Here is a 24103-nt window from a genome sequence, read left to right as displayed (position 1 = left end):
TTTCAATCATTATCAAACATATTTTATTACATGTAGAATATAATATTGTTTCAATCTTTATCTTATTACATGTAGAATATAATATTGTTTGAATGATTTTATTACATGTAGAATATAATATTGTTTCAATCATCAAACATATTTTACTACATGTAGAATATAATATTGTTTAAATCATCTTATTACATGTAGAATATAATATTATTTAAATCATTATCAAACATATTTTATTACATGTAGAATATAATATTATTTAAATCATTATCAAACATATTTTATTACATGTAGAATATAATATTGTTTCAATCTTTATCTTATTACATGTAGAATATAATATTGTTTGAATGATTTTTTTACATGTAGAATATAATATTGTTCAAATGATTATCAAACATATTTTATTACATGTAGAATATAATATTGTTTAAATCATCTTATTACATGTAGAATATAATATTATTGAAATCATTATCAAACATATTTTATTACATGTAGAATATAATATTGTTTCAATCTTTATCTTATTACATGTAGAATATAATATTGTTTGAATGATTTTATTACATGTAGAATATAATATTGTTTCAATCATTATCAAACATATTTTATTACATGTAGAATATAATAATGTTTCAATCATCTTATTACATGTAGAATATAATATTATTTAAATCATTATCAAACATATTTTATTACATGTAGAATATAATATTGTTTCAATCTTTATCTTATTACATGTAGAATATAATATTGTTTGAATGATTTTATTACATGTAGAATATAATATTGTTCAAATGATTATCAAACATATTTTATTACATGTAGAATATAATATTGTTTAAATCATCTTATTACATGTAGAATATAATATTATTTAAATCATTATCAAACATATTTTATTACATGTAGAATATAATATTGTTTCAATCTTTATATTATTACATGTAGAATATAATATTGTTTGAATGATTTTATTACATGTAGAATATAATATTGTTTCAATCATTATCAAACATATTTTATTACATGTAGAATATAATGTTTCAATCATCTTATTACATGTAGAATATAATATTATTTAAATCATTATCAAACATATTTTATTACATGTAGAATATAATATTGTTTCAATCATTATCTTATTACATGTAGAATATAATATTGTTTCAATCATTATTTTATTACATGTAGAATATAATATTGTTTCAATCATTATCAGACATATTTTATTACATGTAGAATATAATATTGTTTAAATCATTATCAAACATATTTTATTACATGTAGAATATAATATTGTTTAAATCATTATCTTATTACATGTAGAATATAATATTGTTTCAATCCTTATCAAACATATTTTATTACATGTAGAATATAATATTGTTTAAATCATCTTATTACATGTAGAATATAATATTATTTAAATCATTATCAAACATATTTTATTACATGTAGAATATAATATTGTTTCAATCTTTATCTTATTACATGTAGAATATAATATTGTTTGAATGATTTTATTACATGTAGAATATAATATTGTTTCAATCATTATCAAACATATTTTACTACATGTAGAATATAATATTGTTTAAATCATCTTATTACATGTAGAATATAATATTATTTAAATCATTATCAAACATATTTTATTACATGTAGAATATAATAATGTTTCAATCATCTTATTACATGTAGAATGTAATATTATTTAAATCATTATCAAACATATTTTATTACATGTAGAATATAATATTGTTTCAATCTTTATCTTATTACATGTAGAATATAATATTGTTTGAATGATTTTATTACATGTAGAATATAATATTGTTCAAATGATTATCAAACATATTTTATTACATGTATAATATAATGTTTAAATCATCTTATTACATGTAGAATATAATATTTAAATCATTATCAAACATATTTTATTACATGTAGAATATAATATTGTTTAAATCATTATCAATATATTTTATTACATGTAGAATATAATATTGTTGGTAAATCAGATGATATAATCAACTGGTGATCATGAAAAATACAATGTTTTTAGGAAAATAAATTGTCTATTGAACAATAAGTAAACAAAAACTACTTTTTTGTTTCCATTTAAATCATTTAAGTTTTGCCCTCAAAGTTTTCCTGTATCAAACACTTTTTATTCCTTCACTTTTATTAAAAGATGCTGGTCGGAAAGATTATTTTAATTTATGTAATTGATTAGACTTGATATTACAGATAAGACCACCAGGTGGCGCTTGTGCTTTAACAATGGTTTACTGGAGTATTTTTTTAGTCATAAAACCAGGATTATATCATCTACCGCTTATCCCTTTATATCAATTATATCATGAAATTCATCCTGGGGGCGAAAAGCTAATAAATGTGAAATATTTTTTACTTTTAAAAAGTAGGACAGTAAGGGAATATATTAATATTAGTGTATTGGTACAGTTACAGATTGTATTTATATATTGGTGAAGTGTTATAAATAACAATAAAATAGAATGGCCCACCATATAGAATTATGTAGGAGGCCACAATGAAATATCATGGCAATTCATACTAAAACTATGTGGGGGGCCATGACAAAATGCTATGACCAACCACATACAATTATGTGGGGGGCCACGATAAAATTTTAGGGCAAACCATATATAATTATGTGGGGGGCCACGATAAAATATGGCAAACCATATAGAATTATGTGGGAGGGCCACGATAAAATGGTACACCAAACAATATAGAATTATGTGGGGGGGCCACGATAAAACATGTCAAACTATATAGAATTATGTGGGAGGCCACAATAAAATGTTAGGGCAAACCAAATAATATTATGAGGGGGGCCACGAGAAAATGTTACGGCAAGCCATATAAAATTGTGTGGGGGGCCACATTAAAATGTTAGGGCAAACCATTTAGAATTGTGTGGGGGGCCACAATAAAATGTCAGGGCAAACCAAATAGAATTATGTGGGGTGCCACGATAAAATGTTAGGGCAAGCCATATAGAATTATGTGGGGGGCCGCTATAAAATGTTAGGGCAAACCATTTAGAATTATGTGGGGGGCTACAATAAAATGTCAGGGCAAACTAAATAGAGTTATGTGGGGGGGCCATGATAAAATGGTACACCAAACCATTTAGAATTATGTGGGGGGGCCACAATAAAATGTCAGCAAACCAAATAGAATTATGTGGGGGCCACAATAAAATGGTATACCAAACCATACAGAAATATGTGGGAGGTCATTATAAAATGTTAGGGCAAACCATATAGAATTATGTGGGGGGCCACAAGAAAATGTTACGGAAAGCCATATAGAATTATGTGGGGGGCCACAATAAAATTTTGGGGCAAACCATATATAATTATGTGGGGGGGCCACGATAAAATATGGCAAACCATATAGAATTATGTGGGGGGGCCCCGATATAATGGTACACCAAACCATATAGAATTATGTGGGAGGTAACAATAAAATGTCAGGGCAAACCATATAATATTATGAGGGGGGCCACAAGAAAATGTTACGGAAAGCCATATAGAATTATGTGGGGGGCCACGATAAAATGTTAGAGCAAACCAAATATAATTATGTGGGGGCCACAATAAAATGGTGCACCAAACCATACAGAATTATGTGGGAGGCCACAATAAAATGTTAGGGCAAACCAAATAGAATTATGTGGGGGGCCACAATAAAATGGTACACCAAACCATACAGAATTATGTGGGAGGCCACAATAAAAGGTTAGGGCAAACCATATAGAATTATGTGGGGGGTCACAATAAAATGTTAGGGCAAACCAAATAGAATTATGTGGGGGGCCACAATAAAATGTTAGGGCAAACCAAATAGAATTATGTGGAGGGCCACAATAAAATGTTAGGGCAAACCAAATAGAATTATGTGGGGGGCCACAATAAAATGGTGCACCAAACCATACAGAATTATGTGGGAGACCACAATAAAATGTTAGTGCAAACCATATAGAATTATGTGGGGGGGGGGGCACAATTAAATGTTAGTGCAAACCATATAGAATTATGTGGGGGGGCCACAATAAAATGGTGCACCAAACCATACAGAATTATGTGGGAGGCCACAATAAAATGTTAGGGCAAACCATTTAGAATTATGTGGGGGGCTACAATAAAATGTCAGGGCAAACCAAATAGAATTATGTGGGGGGCCACAATAAAATGGTACACAAAACCATACAGAATTATGTGGGAGGCCACAATAAAATGTTAGTGCAAACCATATAGAATTATGTGGGGGGCCACAATAAAATGTTATGGCAAACCAAATATAATTATGTGGGGGGCCACAATAAAATGGTGCACCAAACCATACAGAATTATGTGGGAGACCACCTAAAATGTTAGGGCAAACCATATAGAATTATGTGGGGGGCCACAATAAAATGTTAGGGCAAACCATACAGAATTATGTGGGGGGCCACAATAAAATGTTAGTGCAAACCATATAGAATTATGTAGGGGGCCACAATAAAATGTTAGGGCAAACCAAATAAAATTATGTGGAGGGCCACAATAAAATGTTAGGGCAAACCATACAGAATTATGTGGGGGGCCACAATAAAATGTTAGGGCAAACCATACAAAATGATGTGGGGGGCCATAATAAAATTATTCATTCACAATAAAATTCATTATTAAAATTCACAATAAATTAATAAATTAAAATAATAAATTCACAATAAATTAATAAATTAATTCACAATAAATTAAAATTCACAATAAAATTCATTCACAATAAAATTATTCATTCATCCCTTGTCTTCAAATATGACTTTAATGAGGAGTGGGACCTCCCCTGCTAGTCCCGCCTCCCGCGCGTAAAGGGACGCTTTTACGCACGGGCATTGTGTGTGTGTGTGTGGGGGGGGGGGGGGGGGGGGGGGGTGCGCACACACACACTCTGTGTTTCTGCTCCACCTTCAGCGTCTCAGACTGTCCGGAGGGATGGTGTCGGACAGGTGCGACCTCCCGGACGGGCTGGCGGCCATGCTGAGCTCCAACACCTCCGTGAACGCCAGCAGGAGCGAGTCCGGCTGCGGCTCCGTGTCCGTGGTGTTCCCCATCACCATGATGCTGACCGGCATGGTGGGCAACTCTCTGGCTCTCGCCTTGGTCTACGTGTCCTACAAGAGGAAGGAGAACCGCAGGAAAAAGTCCTTCCTGCTCTGCATCGGCTCCTTGGCGCTGACGGACCTGTTCGGCCAGCTCCTGACGAGTCCCATCGTCATCTCCGTGTACCGGGCCGACCTGCGCTGGGAGCGCATCGACTCGTCCGGCAACCTGTGCGCCTTCTTCGGCGTGTGCATGACCACCTTCGGCCTGTGCGCGCTCTTCATGGCCAGCGCCATGGCGGTGGAGCGAGCCGCGGCCATCACCAGCCCGCACTGGTACTCCAACCACATGACGAGCAGCCTCACCAAGCAGACCCTGGCGCTCATCTGGTGTCTGGTGCTGCTCTTCGCGCTGCTGCCCGTGGCGGGGGTCGGCCAGTACACGCGTCAGTGGCCCGGGACGTGGTGCTTCATCAGCACCGGGGACCGCCAAGTGCCGGGCAACATCTTCTTCTCCTTCACCTTCGCCCTGCTGGGCATCTTCTCGCTGCTCGTCACGCTCTCCTGCAACGTGGTGACCATCAGAGGTCTGATCGTCCGCTGCAAGACCAAGTCTGGATCTTCCCAGGCCTCCAAGCACTGGGAGAGACTCACCACGGAGACTGTGGTCCAGCTGCTGGGCATCATGTGCGTCCTGCTGGTGTGCTGGTCTCCTCTGCTGGTACGTCATCACGCACTTCCGACATCATCACGTCATCGCCACCACTCCTGCACAAGTACAATGTGACGTCATCAGCGCGCACTACTGCATTATGACGTCATCATCACGCACTACTGCTACAAGTACAATGTGACATCACGCACTACTGCTCCCAGTACATTATGACGTCATCATCTCGCACTATTGCTACTTGTTCAATATGACGTCATCATCATGCACTACTGCTACTAGTACAATATGACATCATCGTCATGCAGTACTGCTACCAGTACATTATGACATCATCACGCACTGCTGCCACTAGTACATTATGACATCATCACACACTACTGCTACTAGTGCAATATGACATCATCGTCATGCAGTACTGCTACCAGTACATTATGACATCATCACGCACTACTGCCACTAGTACAATATGACATCAACATGCACTACTGCTACTAGTACAATATGACATCATCGTCATGCAGTACTGCTACTAGTACAATATGACATCATCGTCATGCAGTACTGCTACCAGTACATTATGACATCATCACGCACTACTGCCACTAGTACAATATGACATCAACATGCACTACTGCTACTAGTACAATATGACGTCATCATCATGCACTACTGCTACTAGTACAATATGACATCAACATGCAGTACTGCTACTAGTACAATATGACATCATCGTCATGCAGTACTGCTACTAGTACAATATGACATCATCGTCATGCAGTACTGCTACCAGTACATTATGACATCATCACGCACTGCTGCCACTAGTACATTATGACATCATCACACACTACTGCTACTAGTGCAATATGACATCATCGTCATGCAGTACTGCTACCAGTACATTATGACATCATCACGCACTACTGCCACTAGTACAATATGACATCAACATGCGCTACTGCTACTAGTACAATATGACATCATCGTCATGCAGTACTGCTACTAGTACAATATGACATCATCGTCATGCAGTACTGCTACCAGTACATTATGACATCATCACGGACTACTGCCACTAGTACAATATGACATCAACATGCACTACTGCTACTAGTACAATATGACGTCATCATCATGCACTACTGCTACTAGTACAATATGACATCAACATGCAGTACTGCTACTAGTACAATATGACATCATCGTCATGCAGTACTGCTACTAGTACAATATGACATCATCGCCATGCAGTACTGCTACCAGTACATTATGACATCATCACGCACTACTGCTACAAGTACACAATGACGTCGTCATCACGCACTACTGCTACAAGTACAATGTGATGTCACGCACTACTGCGACCAGTACATTATGACGTCATCATCACGCACTATTGCTACTTGTTCAATATGACGTCATCATCATGCAGTACTGCTACTAGTACAATATGACATCATCGTCATGCAGTACTGCTACCAGTACATTATGACATCATCGTCATGCAGTACTGCTACCAGTACATTATGACATCATCACGCACTACTGCCACTAATACAATATGACATCATCGTCATGCAGTACTGCTACCAGTACGTACATTATGACATCATCACGGACTACTGCCACTAGTACAATATGACATCATCATGCACTACTCTACTAGTACAATATGATATCAACATGCAGTACTGCTACTAGTACAATATGACATCATCATCATGCACTACTGCCACTAGTACAATATGACATCAACATGCACTACTGCTACTAGTACAATATGACGTCATCATCACGCACTACTGCCACTAGTACAATATGACATCAACATGCACTACTGCTACTAGTACAATATGACATCATCGTCATGCAGTACTGCTACCAGTACATTATGACATCATCACGGACTACTGCCACTAGTACAATATGACATCAACATGCACTACTGCTACTAGTACAATATGACATCATCGTCATGCAGTACTGCTACCAGTACATTATGACATCATCACGCACTACTGCTACTAGTACAATATGACATCATCATCATGCAGTACTGCTACTAGTACAATATGACATCATCTTCATGCAGTACTGCTACTAGTACTATATGACATCAACATGCACTACTGCTACTAGTACAATATGACATCATCATCATGCAGTACTGCTACTAGTACAATATGACATCATCATCATGCAGTACTGCTACTAGTACAATATGACATCATCATCATGCACTACTGCTACTAGTACAATATGACATCATCATCATGCAGTACTGCTACTAGTACAATATGACATCATCATCATGCAGTACTGCTACTAGTACAATATGAGGTCATCCATTGAGTCCAAGTGTAAATACATGTACACTACAAGCAATTGGCCACATGACATCATTTGAATAATGGACACGCCCATGAAAAGTCCATCCAACCAATGAGCAGCAGTGAGTCAGGTGGATCAATGACCGCAGGTTCCAATCCCCTATTCACTGCTCTTGTGTCCTTGGCAAGATACTACACCCACTTGTCCTCCATTGCAGCCCACACTGCTGTATGAATGAGTGAATTATTATTTTATAGTAGGAATGTACAACATGTTTAGTGTATGAATGAACATTTGGTGTGTGAATGGTAAATGGTAAATGGGTTATATTTATATAACCCTTTTCTACCTTTTTTAAGGAACTCAAAGCGCTTTGACACTATTTCCACATTCACCCATTCACACACACATTCACACACTGATGGAGGGAATGAATGAACATTTGGTGTATGCATGAATGCATGTTTGGTGTATGAATGAACATTTGGCGTATAAATGATTCTTACGTGTATGAATGAATAAATGTTTGGTGTATGAATGAATGACTTTTTGGTGTACAAATGGATATTTGGTGTATGAATGAATGAACATTTGGTGTATGCATGAATGCATGTTTGGTTTATGAATGAATATTTGCTGTATTATTAATGTTTGGTGTATGAATGAATGAATATTTGCTTTATGAATGAATGTTTGGTGAATGAAAGAATATTTGCTGTATAACATTACTATCTCACTTTGTAAACAATAACATCACTCCCTCACTTTGTAAACAATAACATTACTATCTCACTTTGTAAACAATAACATCACTCCCTCACTTTGTAAACAATAACATTACTATCTCACTTTGTAAACAATAACATTACTATCTCACTTTGTAAACAATAACATTACTATCTCACTTTGTAAACAATAACATTACTATCTCACTTTGTAAACAATAACATTACTATCTCACTTTGTAAACAATAACATCACTCCCTCACTTTGTAAACAATAATATCACTCCCTCACTTTGTAAACAATAACATTACTATCTCACTTTGTAAACAATAATATCACTCCCTCACTTTGTAAACAATAACATCACTCCCTCACTTTGTAAACAATAACATTACTATTTCACTTTGTAAACAACAAGATCACTCCCTCGCTTTGTAAACAATAACATCACTATCTCACAAGGTAAACAATAACATTACTCCCCCACTTTGTAAACAATAACATCACTCCCTCACTTTGTAAACAAAAATATTACTATCTCACTTTGTAAACAATAACATTACTATCTCACTTTGTAAACGATAACATTACTCCCCCACTTTGTAAACAATAACATTATTATCTCACTTTGTAAACAATAACATCACTATCTCACTTTGTAAACAAGAACATCACTCCCTCACTTTGTAAACAATAACATTATTATCTCACTTTGTAAACAATAACATCACTATCTCACTTTGTAAACAAGAACATCACTCCCTCACTTTGTAAACAAGAACATCACTCCCTCACTTTGTAAACAATAACATCACTATCTCACTTTGTAAACAATAACATCACTCCCTCACTTTGTAAACAAGAACATCACTCCCTCACTTTGTAAACAAGAACATCACTCCCTCACTTTGTAAACAATAACATCACTATCTCACTTTGTAAACAATAACATTACTCCCCCACTTTGTAAACAATAACATTATTATCTCACTTTGTAAACAATAACATCACTATCTCACTTTGTAAACAAGAACATCACTCCCTCACTTTGTAAACAAGAACATCACTCCCTCACTTTGTAAACAATAACATCACTATCTCACTTTGTAAACAATAACATCACTCCCTCACTTTGTAAACAATAACATTACTCCCTCACTTTGTAAACAATAACATCACTCCCTCACTTTGTAAACAATAACATCATTATCTCACTTTGTAAACAATAACATCACTCCCTCACCTTGTAAACAATAACATTACTATCTCACTTTGTAAACAATAACATCACTCCCTCACTTTGTAAACAATAACATCATTATCTCACTTTGTAAACAATAACATCACTCCCTCACTTTGTAAACAACAACATCACTCCCTCGCTTTGTAAACAATAACATCACTATCTCACTTTGTAAACAATAACATTACTCCCCCACTTTGTAAACAATAACATTACTATCTCACTTTGTAAACAATAACATCACTCCCTCACTTTGTAAACAATAACTTTACTATTTCACATTGTAAACAATAACATCACTCCCTCACTTTGGAAACAATAACTTTACTATTTCACATTGTAAACAATAACATCACTCCCTCACTTTGTAAACAATAACATCACTCCCTCACTTTGTAAACAATAACATTACTATCTCACTTTGTAAACAATAACATTACTATCTCACTTTGTAAACAATAACATGACTCCCTCACTTTATAAACAATAACATTACTATCTCACTTTGTAAACAATAACACCACTCCCTCACTTTGTAAACAGTAACATTACTATCTCACTTTGTAAACAATAACATCACTCCCTAACTTTGTAAACAATAACATCACTATCTCACTTTGTAAACAATAACATCACTCCCTCACTTTATAAACAATAACATTACTATCTCACTTTGTAGACAATAACATCACTCCCTCACTTTGTAAACAATAACATTACTATCTCACTTTGTAAACAATAACATCACTCCCTCACTTTATAAACAATAACATTACTATCTCACTTTGTAGACAATAACATCACTCCCTCACTTTGTAAACAATAACATTACTATCTCACTTTGTAAACAATAACATCACTATCTCACTTTGTAAACAATAACATCACTCCCTCACTTTGTAAACAATAACATTACTATCTCACTTTGTAAACAATAACATTACTATCTCACTTTGTAAACAATAACATTACTATCTCACTTTGTAAATAATAACATCACTCCCTCACTTTGTAAACAATAACATTACTATCTCACTTTGTAAACAATAACATTACTCCCTCACTTTGTAAACAATAACATTACTATCTCACTTTGTAAACAATAACATCACTATCTCACTTTGTAAACAATAACATCACTCCCTCACTTTGTAAACAATAACATTACTATCTCACTTTGTAAACAATAACATTACTATCTCACTTTGTAAACAATAACATCACTATCTCACTTTGTAAACAATAACATCACTCCCTCACTTTGTAAACAATAATATTACTATCTCACTTTGTAAACAATAACATTACTATCTCACTTTGTAAACAATAACATCACTCCCTCACTTTGTAAACAATAACATCACTCCCTCACTTTGTAAACAATAACACCACTATCTCACTTTGTAAACAATAACACCACTCCCTCACTTTGTAAACAATAACATTACTATCTCACTTTGTAAACAATAACATCACTCACTCACTTTGTAAACAATAACATTACTCCCCTACTTTGTAAACAATAACATCACTCCCTCACTTTGTAAACAATAACATTACTATCTCACTTTGTAAACAATAACATTACTCCCTCACTTTGTAAACAATAACATTACTATCTCACTTTGTAAACAATAACATCACTCCCTCACTTTGTAAACAATAACATCACTCCCTCACTTTGTAAACAATAACATCACTCACTCACTTTGTAAACAATAACATTACTATCTAACTGTGTAAACAACAACATCACTCCTTTACTTTGTTAAGGTGGTATTATTAAATAAGTGTATAGTTGTTTTGTTGTCCAATGTTAAGGTGGTATTATTAAATAGATGTATAATTGTTTTGGAGGTCTACAGACAATTCCTTGGACTTCGTTCTTGGTTTGTGCTTTGCCATGCACTGTCAGGTGTGGACCTTATATATAGACAGGTGTGGGCCTTATATATAGACAGGTGTGGACCTTATATATAGACAGGTGTGGACCTTATATATAGACAGGTGTGGACCTTATATATAGACAGGTGTGGACCTTATATATAGACAGGTGTGGGCCTTATATATAGACAGGTGTGGGCCTTATATATAGACAGGTGTGGACCTTATATATAGACAGGTGTGGACCTTATATATAGACAGGTGTGGGCCTTATATATAGACAGGTGTGGACCTTATATATAGACAGGTGTGGACCTTATATATAGACAGGTGTGGGCCTTATATATAGACAGGTGTGGACCTTATATATAGACAGGTGTGGACCTTATATATAGACAGGTGTGGACCTTATATATAGACAGGTGTGGACCTTATATATAGACAGGTGTGGACCTTATATATAGACAGGTGTGGACCTTATATATAGACAGGTGTGGACCTTATATATAGACAGGTGTGGACCTTATATATAGACAGGTGTGGACCTTATATATAGACAGGTGTGGGCCTTATATATAGACAGGTGTGGACCTTATATATAGACAGGTGTGGACCTTATATATAGACAGGTGTGGGCCTTATATATAGACAGGTGTGGACCTTATATATAGACAGGTGTGGACCTTATATATAGACAGGTGTGGGCCTTATATATAGACAGGTGTGGACCTTATATATAGACAGGTGTGGACCTTATATATAGACAGGTGTGGACCTTATATATAGACAGGTGTGGACCTTATATATAGACAGGTGTGGACCTTATATATAGACAGGTGTGGACCTTATATATAGACAGGTGTGGACCTTATATATAGACAGGTGTGGACCTTATATATAGACAGGTGTGGACCTTATATATAGACAGGTGTGGGCCTTATATATAGACAGGTGTGGACCTTATATATAGACAGGTGTGGACCTTATATATAGACAGGTGTGGACCTTATATATAGACAGGTGTGGACCTTATATATAGACAGGTGTGGACCTTATATATAGACAGGTGTGGACCTTATATATAGACAGGTGTGGGCCTTATATATAGACAGGTGTGGACCTTATATATAGACAGGTGTGGGCCTTATATATAGACAGGTGTGGACCTTATATATAGACAGGTGTGGGCCTTATATATAGACAGGTGTGGGCCTTATATATAGACAGGTGTGGACCTTATATATAGACAGGTGTGGACCTTATATATAGACAGGTGTGGTCCTTATATATAGACAGGTGTGGGCCTTATATATAGACAGGTGTGGGCCTTATATATAGACAGGTGTGGACCTTATATATAGACAGGTGTGGACCTTATATATAGACAAGTGTGGACCTTATATATAGACAAGTGTGGACCTTATATATAGACAGGTGTGGACCTTATATATAGACAGGTGTGGGCCTTATATATAGACAGTTGTGGACCTTATATATAGACAGGTGTGGACCTTATATATAGACAAGTGTGGACCTTATATATAGACAAGTGTGGACCTTATATATAGACAGGTGTGGACCTTATATATAGACAGGTGTGGACCTTATATATAGACAGGTGTGGGCCTTATATATAGACAGGTGTGGGCCTTATATATAGACAGGTGTGGACCTTATATATAGACAGGTGTGGACCTTATATATAGACAGGTGTGGGCCTTATATATAGACAGGTGTGGACCTTATATATAGACAGGTGTGGACCTTATATATAGACAGGTGTGGGCCTTATATAGACAGGTGTGGACCTTATATATAGACAGGTGTGGGCCTTATATATAGACAGGTGTGGGCCTTATATATAGACAGGTGTGGACCTTATATATAGACAGGTGTGGGCCTTATATATAGACAGGTGTGGGCCTTATATATAGACAGGTGTGGACCTTATATATAGACAGGTGTGGACCTTATATATAGACAGGTGTGGGCCTTATATATAGACAGGTGTGGGCCTTATATATAGACAGGTGTGGACCTTATATATAGACAGGTGTGGACCTTATATATAGACAGGTGTGGACCTTATATATAGACAGGTGTGGGCCTTATATATAGACAGGTGTGGACCTTATATATAGACAGATGTGGGCCTTATATATAGACAGGTGTGGACCTTATATATAGACAGGTGTGGACCTTATATATAGACAGGTGTGGACCTTATATATAGACAGGTGTGGGCCTTATATATAGACAGGTGTGGGCCTTATATATAGACAGGTGTGGACCTTATATATAGACAGGTGTGGGCCTTATATATAGACAGGTGTGGACCTTATATATAGACAGGTGTGGGCCTTATATATAGACAGTTGTGGACCTTATATATAGACAGGTGTGGACCTTATATATAGACAAGTGTGGACCTTATATATAGACAAGTGTGGACCTTATATATAGACAGGTGTGGACCTTATATATAGACAGGTGTGGACCTTATATATAGACAGGTGTGGGCCTTATATATAGACAGGTGTGGGCCTTATATATAGACAGGTGTGGACCTTATATATAGACAGGTGTGGACCTTATATATAGACAGGTGTGGGCCTTATATATAGACAGGTGTGGACCTTATATATAGACAGGTGTGGACCTTATATATAGACAGGTGTGGGCCTTATATAGACAGGTGTGGACCTTATATATAGACAGGTGTGGGCCTTATATATAGACAGGTGTGGGCCTTATATATAGACAGGTGTGGACCTTATATATAGACAGGTGTGGGCCTTATATATAGACAGGTGTGGGCCTTATATATAGACAGGTGTGGGCCTTATATATAGACAGGTGTGGACCTTATATATAGACAGGTGTGGGCCTTATATATAGACAGGTGTGGACCTTATATATAGACAGGTGTGGGCCTTATATATAGACAGTTGTGGACCTTATATATAGACAGGTGTGGACCTTATATATAGACAAGTGTGGACCTTATATATAGACAAGTGTGGACCTTATATATAGACAGGTGTGGACCTTATATATAGACAGGTGTGGACCTTATATATAGACAGGTGTGGGCCTTATATATAGACAGGTGTGGGCCTTATATATAGACAGTTGTGGACCTTATATATAGACAGGTGTGGACCTTATATATAGACAAGTGTGGACCTTATATATAGACAAGTGTGGACCTTATATATAGACAGGTGTGGACCTTATATATAGACAGGTGTGGACCTTATATATAGACAGGTGTGGGCCTTATATATAGACAGGTGTGGGCCTTATATATAGACAGGTGTGGACCTTATATATAGACAGGTGTGGACCTTATATATAGACAGGTGTGGGCCTTATATATAGACAGGTGTGGACCTTATATATAGACAGGTGTGGACCTTATATATAGACAGGTGTGGGCCTTATATAGACAGGTGTGGACCTTATATATAGACAGGTGTGGGCCTTATATATAGACAGGTGTGGGCCTTATATATAGACAGGTGTGGACCTTATATATAGACAGGTGTGGGCCTTATATATAGACAGGTGTGGGCCTTATATATAGACAGGTGTGGACCTTATATATAGACAGGTGTGGACCTTATATATAGACAGGTGTGGGCCTTATATATAGACAGGTGTGGGCCTTATATATAGACAGGTGTGGACCTTATATATAGACAGGTGTGGACCTTATATATAGACAGGTGTGGACCTTATATATAGACAGGTGTGGGCCTTATATATAGACAGGTGTGGACCTTATATATAGACAGATGTGGGCCTTATATATAGACAGGTGTGGACCTTATATATAGACAGGTGTGGACCTTATATATAGACAGGTGTGGACCTTATATATAGACAGGTGTGGGCCTTATATATAGACAGGTGTGGGCCTTATATATAGACAGGTGTGGACCTTATATATAGACAGGTGTGGGCCTTATATATAGACAGGTGTGGACCTTATATATAGACAGGTGTGGGCCTTATATATAGACAGTTGTGGACCTTATATATAGACAGGTGTGGACCTTATATATAGACAAGTGTGGACCTTATATATAGACAAGTGTGGACCTTATATATAGACAGGTGTGGACCTTATATATAGACAGGTGTGGACCTTATATATAGACAGGTGTGGGCCTTATATATAGACAGGTGTGGGCCTTATATATAGACAGGTGTGGACCTTATATATAGACAGGTGTGGACCTTATATATAGACAGGTGTGGGCCTTATATATAGACAGGTGTGGACCTTATATATAGACAGGTGTGGACCTTATATATAGACAGGTGTGGGCCTTATATAGACAGGTGTGGACCTTATATATAGACAGGTGTGGGCCTTATATATAGACAGGTGTGGGCCTTATATATAGACAGGTGTGGACCTTATATATAGACAGGTGTGGGCCTTATATATAGACAGGTGTGGGCCTTATATATAGACAGGTGTGGGCCTTATATATAGACAGGTGTGGACCTTATATATAGACAGGTGTGGGCCTTATATATAGACAGGTGTGGACCTTATATATAGACAGGTGTGGGCCTTATATATAGACAGTTGTGGACCTTATATATAGACAGGTGTGGACCTTATATATAGACAAGTGTGGACCTTATATATAGACAAGTGTGGACCTTATATATAGACAGGTGTGGACCTTATATATAGACAGGTGTGGACCTTATATATAGACAGGTGTGGGCCTTATATATAGACAGGTGTGGGCCTTATATATAGACAGGTGTGGACCTTATATATAGACAGGTGTGGACCTTATATATAGACAGGTGTGGGCCTTATATATAGACAGGTGTGGACCTTATATATAGACAGGTGTGGACCTTATATATAGACAGGTGTGGGCCTTATATAGACAGGTGTGGACCTTATATATAGACAGGTGTGGGCCTTATATATAGACAGGTGTGGGCCTTATATATAGACAGGTGTGGACCTTATATATAGACAGGTGTGGGCCTTATATATAGACAGGTGTGGGCCTTATATATAGACAGGTGTGGACCTTATATATAGACAGGTGTGGACCTTATATATAGACAGGTGTGGGCCTTATATATAGACAGGTGTGGGCCTTATATATAGACAGGTGTGGACCTTATATATAGACAGGTGTGGACCTTATATATAGACAGGTGTGGACCTTATATATAGACAGGTGTGGGCCTTATATATAGACAGGTGTGGACCTTATATATAGACAGATGTGGGCCTTATATATAGACAGGTGTGGACCTTATATATAGACAGGTGTGGACCTTATATATAGACAGGTGTGGACCTTATATATAGACAGGTGTGGGCCTTATATATAGACAGGTGTGGGCCTTATATATAGACAGGTGTGGACCTTATATATAGACAGGTGTGGGCCTTATATATAGACAGGTGTGGACCTTATATATAGACAGGTGTGGGCCTTTCCAAGTCACGTCCAACCAAGTGAATTCACCCCAGGTGGACTCCAATGAAGCTGTAGGAACATCTCAAGGATGATCAGTGGAAACAGGATCATTTTGGGCTGTAGGTCCTTTTGTATATATAATGTCTTACTTTTTTATTTGTAATAACTTTGCAAACATATTGACATTGTCATTATGGGTTATTGTGTGTAGAATGTTGAGGACCAAAATCAATGTAGACTATTTTGGAAGAAGGATGCTCATTTAGTCCCAGGTACTAAATCTGCTGTAACGTTCCATTATGCTAATGTTACAATATGACAGCCAGACACACACGGTGTGTGTGTGTGTGTGTGTGTGTGTGTGTGTGTGTGTGTGTGTGTGTGTGTGTGTGTGTGTGTGTGTGTGTGTGTGTGTGTGTGTGGCTAACAAGAGCAGACAACCTCCTCTTTGATCCAACACTGTCACAAATAAAGGCCTCCGTCTTTGTGTAAAGGACAAAGATTGTTTTTACCAACATGGATAAAACATTCATAAACTCACAAGTTGATGCAATGCAAAACACAAACGTCCACTGCAGAGGACATTGCTTCTGTTTGATTTCCGACATGGTGTTGCGCATTTCTCAGCTCGTCTTAAAAACAATCTTTGTCCTTTACACAAAGACGGAGGCCTTTATTTGTGACGGTGTTGGATCAAAAAGTACAATGGTTGTTTTTTGTTATATATATATAATATTGGAAAATAAATACTGTATTGATGTTTTTCTCGTTTTATTTTTAGCGATGTTTCTACATTTTTAGTGATATTGTACTAATATTTTAGTAATATTTTAGTGATACTTTTAGTGATGTTTCTAAATTTTTTTGTGATATTTTAGTAATTTTTAGTGATACTTTTAGTGACGTTTCTACATTTTTAATAATACTTTTAGTGATGTTTCTACATTTTTAGTAATATTGTAGTAATATTTTAGTGATATTTTAGTGATGTTTCTACATTTTAGTGATATTTTAGTGATGTTTCTACATTTTAGTGATATTTTAGTAATATTTTAGTGATGTGTCTACATTTTTAGTGATATTGTAGTAATATTTTAGTGATTTTTCAAAATGTTAGTGATATTGTAGTAATATTTTAGTGATGTTTCTACATTTTAGTGATGTTAGTAATATTTGGTGATGTTTCTACATTTTTAGTGATATTGTAGCAATATTTTAGTGATGTTTCTACATTTTAGTGATATTGCAGTGATATTTTAGTGATGTTTCTGCATTTTAGTAATATTTTAGTGATGTTTCTACATTTTAGTGGTATTTTAGTAATATTTTAGTGATGTTTCTATATTTTTTGTGATATTGTAGTAATATGTTAGTGATGTTTCTACATTTTAGTGATATTGTAGTAATATTTTAGTGATAATTTTAGTGATGTTTCTACATTTTTAGTGATATTGTAGTAATATTTTAGTGATATTTTTAATGATGTTTCTACATTTTAGTGATATTGTAGTAATATTTTTGTGATATTTTTAGTGATGTTTCTACATTTTTAGTGATATTTCAGTAATATTTTAGAGATGCGTCTACATTTTAGTGATATTGTAGTAATATTTCAGTGACTTTTCTACATTTTAATGATATTGTAGTAATATTTCAGTGACTTTTCTACATTTTAATGATATTGTAGTAATATTTTAGTGATATTTTTAGTGATGTTTCTACATTTTAGTGATATTGTAGTAATATTTTTGTGATATTTTTAGTGATGTTTCTACATTTTTAGTGATATTGTAGTAATATTTTTGTGATATTTTTAGTGATGTTTCTACATTTTTAGTGATATTTCAGTAATATTTTAGAGATGCGTCTACATTTTAGTGATATTGTAGTAATATTTCAGTGACTTTTCTACATTTTAATGATATTGTAGTAATATTTCAGTGACTTTTCTACATTTTAATGATATTGTAGTAATATTTTAGTGATATTTTTAGTGATGTTTCTACATTTTAGTGATATTGTAGTAATATTTTTGTGATATTTTTAGTGATGTTTCTACATTTTTAGTGATATTGTAGTAATATTTTTGTGATATTTTTAGTGATGTTTCTACATTTTTAGTGATATTTCAGTAATATTTTAGAGATGCGTCTACATTTTAGTGATATTGTAGTAATATTTCAGTGACTTTTCTACATTTTAATGATATTGTGGTAATATTTTAGTGATAATTTTAGTGATGTTTCTACATTTTAATGATATTGTAGTAATATTTTAGTGATATTTTTAGTGATGTTTCTACATTTTAGTGATATTGTAGTAATATTTTAGTGATATTTTTAGTGATGTTTCTACATTTTTAGTGATATTGTAGAAATATTTTAGTGATATTTTTAGTGATGTTTCTACATTTTTAGTGATATTTCAGTAATGTTTTAGAGATGCGTCTACATTTTAGTGATATTTAAGTAATATTTTAGTGATTTTTCTACATTTTAATGATATTGTAGTAATATTTCAGTGATGTTTCCACATTTTAGCGATCTTGTAGTAATATTTTAGTGATTCTAAATTTGTTGTGATATTGTAGTAATATTTTAGTGATACTTGTAGGGATGTTTCCACATTTTAATTGATATTTTAGTGATACTTTTAGTGATTTTTCTACATATTTAGTGATATTTTAGTACTATTTTAAGAAGAAAAAGTTCTTTATTGTCATTGCTTAATTACAATAAACAATCATTTTCAACAAGAACCCGTTGTGGATTATTGATATTTGTGCAGATGGATCAGATAAAACTTCATCATCTCTTTCTGTATCGGACTTATTTTATTGTCAGAATGTTTTATTTACACTTTAAGTGAGGCAGGAGGTAAAAAATACAACCCGAATTCTGCAGTTTGATCAATAAAGAGTCAATATTTTGTTGCACGTTGTTGTTGTTGTTGTTGTTGTTGTTGTTGTTCCTGCTTCGTCTGCACAACAAACAAACAAATTTAGATGACAAAGTTGACCTGAGAGTTTTTGTACAAAGTTAATATCCTAAATAATATCCTTATAACTAATATCCTAAATAATTGATCTGGTCAGTTTTAGTGGTGAGTCACAGTTTGCCTGCACAGCTGCACACTGACTACTCTAAATGTGTCTCCTCCGCTGCACACTGACTGCTCTAAATGTGACTCCTCAGCTGCACACTGACTACTCTAAACGTGTCTCCTCAGCTGCACACTGACTACTCTAAATGTGTCTCCTCAGCTGCACACTGACTACTCTAAATGTGTCTCCTCAGCTGCACACTGGCTGCTCTAAATGTGTCTCCTCAGCTGCACACTGACTGCTCTAAACGTGTCTCCTCAGCTGCACACTGACTACTCTAAATGTGTCTCCTCAGCTGCACACTGACTACTCTAAATGTGTCTCCTCAGCTGCACACTGACTACTCTAAATGTGTCTCCTCCGCTGCACACTGACTGCTCTAAACGTGTCTCTTCAGCTGCACACTGACTACTCTAAACGTGACTCCTCAGCTGCACACTGACTGCTCTAAATGTGTCTCCTCAGCTGCACACTGACTACTCTAAATGTGTCTCCTCAGCTGCACACTGACTACTCTAAATGTATCTCCTCAGCTGCACACTGACTACTCTAAATGTGTCTCCTCAGCTGCACACTGACTACTCTGAACGTGTCTCCTCAGCTGCACACTGACTACTCTAAATGTATCTCCTCAGCTGCACACTGACTGCTCTAAACGTGTCTCCTCAGCTGCACACTGACTGCTCTAAACGTGACTCCTCAGCTGCACACTGACTGCTCTAAACGTGTCTCCTCAGCTGCACACTGACTACTCTAAACGTGTCTCCTCAGCTGCACACTGACTGCTCTAAACGTGTCTCCTCAGCTGCACACTGACTACTCTAAATGTGTCTCCTCAGCTGCACACTGACTGCTCTAAACGTGTCTCCTCAGCTGCACACTGACTACTCTAAACGTGACTCCTCAGCTGCACACTGACTGCTCTAAACGTGTCTCCTCAGCTGCACACTGACTACTCTAAATGTGTCTCCTCAGCTGCACACTGACTGCTCTAAATGTGTCTCCTCAGCTGCACACTGACTACTCTAAACGTGTCTCCTCAGCTGCACACTGACTACTCTAAACGTGTCTCCTCAGCTGCACACTGACTGCTCTAAACGTGTCTCCTCAGCTGCACACTGACTACTCTAAACGTGTCTCCTCAGCTGCACACTGACTACTCTAAACGTGTCTCCTCAGCTGCACACTGACTACTCTAAACGTGTCTCCTCAGCTGCACACTGACTACTCTAAACGTGACTCCTCAGCTGCACACTGACTACTCTAAACGTGACTCCTCAGCTGCACACTGACTGCTCTAAACGTGTCTCCTCAGCTGCACACTGACTGCTCTAAACGTGTCTCCTCAGCTGCACACTGACTGCTCTAAACGTGTCTCCTCAGCTGCACACTGACTACTCTAAACGTGTCTCCTCAGGTGCTGATGCTGAGGATGATCTCCAGCCAGGTGTCGTCTCACGAGTGCAACTCAGCGTCCGAGTCGTCCTCCATGCGAGACGTGCACCTGGACTGCAACTTCTTCCTGACCGCCATCCGCCTGGCGTCCTTGAACCAGATCCTGGACCCGTGGGTCTACCTGCTCCTGCGGGAGATCCTCCTGCGTAAGTTCTGCCTGGTGGCCAACGCCGTGTCCAACTGCTCGCTGGAGGAGCAGAAGGAGACTCAGACGCCTTTGGACACGCTTCACAAGAAGACGCAGGGGAAGAGCAGCAAGGTCGCCTTTTGACCATTCAAAGATCATCTCCTGCCGGGAGGTCTCACTCCAACACTTCTAAAGAAGACTTCTTTCATTGGAACCCATTCAAAGATCATCTCTTGCCAGGAGGTCTCACTCCAACACTTCTAAAGAAGACTTCTTCCATTGGAACCCATTCAAAGATCATCTCCTGCCGGGAGGTCTCACTCCGACACTTCTGAAGAAGACTTTTTCTACTGGAACACATTCAAAGATCATCTACTGACAGGAGGTTTCACTCCAACACTTCTGAAGAAGACTTCTTTCATTGGAACCCATTCAAAGATCATCTACTGCCAGGAGGTCTCACTCCAACACTTCTGAAGAAGACTTCTTTCATTGGAACCCATTCAAAGATCATCTCCTGCCAGGAGGTCTCACTCCAACATTTTTGCAGAAGACCTCTTCCACTGGAACCCCTTCAAAGATCATCTCCTGCCTGGAGGTCTCACTCCAACACTTTTCCCAGGAAGCAAACTGTCTTCTTCAGCACATCTTTGTTTCCATTGTGGAATCACAATCATCTTGTGAAGAATGTAAATGTTGTTGGTGACAAACCAGGAAAATAAGATTTATTATTATTATTATTGATCGTCATATTTATTATTATTATCATTATTGATCGTCATATTTATTATTATTATTATTATTGATCGTCATATTTATTATTATTATCATTATTGATCGTCATATTTATTATTATTATTATTATTGATCGTCATATTTATTATTATTATCATTATTGATCGTCATATTTATTATTATTATTATTATTGATCGTCATATTTTTTATTATTGATCGTCATATTAATTATTATTATTATTATCATTATTGATCATCATATTTATTATTATTATCATTATTGATCGTCATATTTTTTATTATTATTGATCGTCATATTAATTATTATTATTATTGACGTAATATTTATTATTATTATTGATTGTCATATAACTTATAATCATTGATCGTCACATGAATTATTATTATTGATTGTCATATTTATTATTATTACTGATTGTCATATTTATTATTATTGATTGTCATATTAATTACTATTATTTATTGTCATATTATTATTATTATTGATCGTCATATTAATTATGATTATTGATCATCATATTTATTATTATTATTATTGATCGTCATATTTTTATTGTTATTGATCATCATATTCATTATTATTATTGATTGTCATATTAATTATCATTATTGACCGTCATATTTATTATTATTATTGATTGTCATATTAATTATTATTATTTATTGTCATATTTATTATTATTATTATTATCATTGATCGTCATATTTATTATTATTATTGATCATCATCTTAATTATTATTATTGATCGTCATACTAACTATTATTGTTTGTCATATTATTGTTATTGATCGTCTAATTTATTATTATTTTGGTCGTCATATTTATTATTGTTATTGATCGTCATATTTATTATGATTATTGATAGTCATATTTATTATTGTTTTTGATCGTTGTGATTCATACGATGATTTGTTATTGATCACCCTCATTCATATCATTCATTATTATTGATTGTTGTGATTCATAAGATAATTTATTATTGTGATTCATAAGATGATTTATTATTGATGATCATATTTATTATTATTGATTGTCATATAACTTATAATCATTGATCGTCACATGAATTATTATTATTGATTGTCATATTTATTATTATTACTGATTGTCATATTTATTATTATTGATTGTCATATTAATTACTATTATTTATTGTCATATTATTATTATTATTGATCGTCATATTAATTATGATTATTGATCATCATATTTATTATTATT

General features: G+C 35.5%; 1 protein-coding gene across 1 annotated transcript; it reads left to right on the top strand.

Annotated features, from left to right (window-relative positions):
* The first annotated feature begins 4994 nt into the window (after nt 1–4994).
* On the top strand, nt 4995–22267 carry ptger3 (prostaglandin E receptor 3 (subtype EP3)). The gene is made up of 2 exons (XM_061976464.1): nt 4995–5837; nt 21959–22267. The coding sequence occupies exons 1-2, from the start codon at nt 5010–5012 to the stop codon at nt 22265–22267; spliced, it is 1137 nt and encodes a 378-aa protein (XP_061832448.1). The 5' UTR covers nt 4995–5009.
* Nucleotides 22268–24103: the final 1836 nt, after the last annotated feature.

The sequence above is a fragment of the Nerophis lumbriciformis genome, linkage group LG14 (assembly GCF_033978685.3).
Source record: "Nerophis lumbriciformis linkage group LG14, RoL_Nlum_v2.1, whole genome shotgun sequence".
NCBI lineage: Eukaryota > Metazoa > Chordata > Actinopteri > Syngnathiformes > Syngnathidae > Nerophis > Nerophis lumbriciformis.
This window is presented reverse-complemented; position numbering and strand designations above follow the sequence as displayed.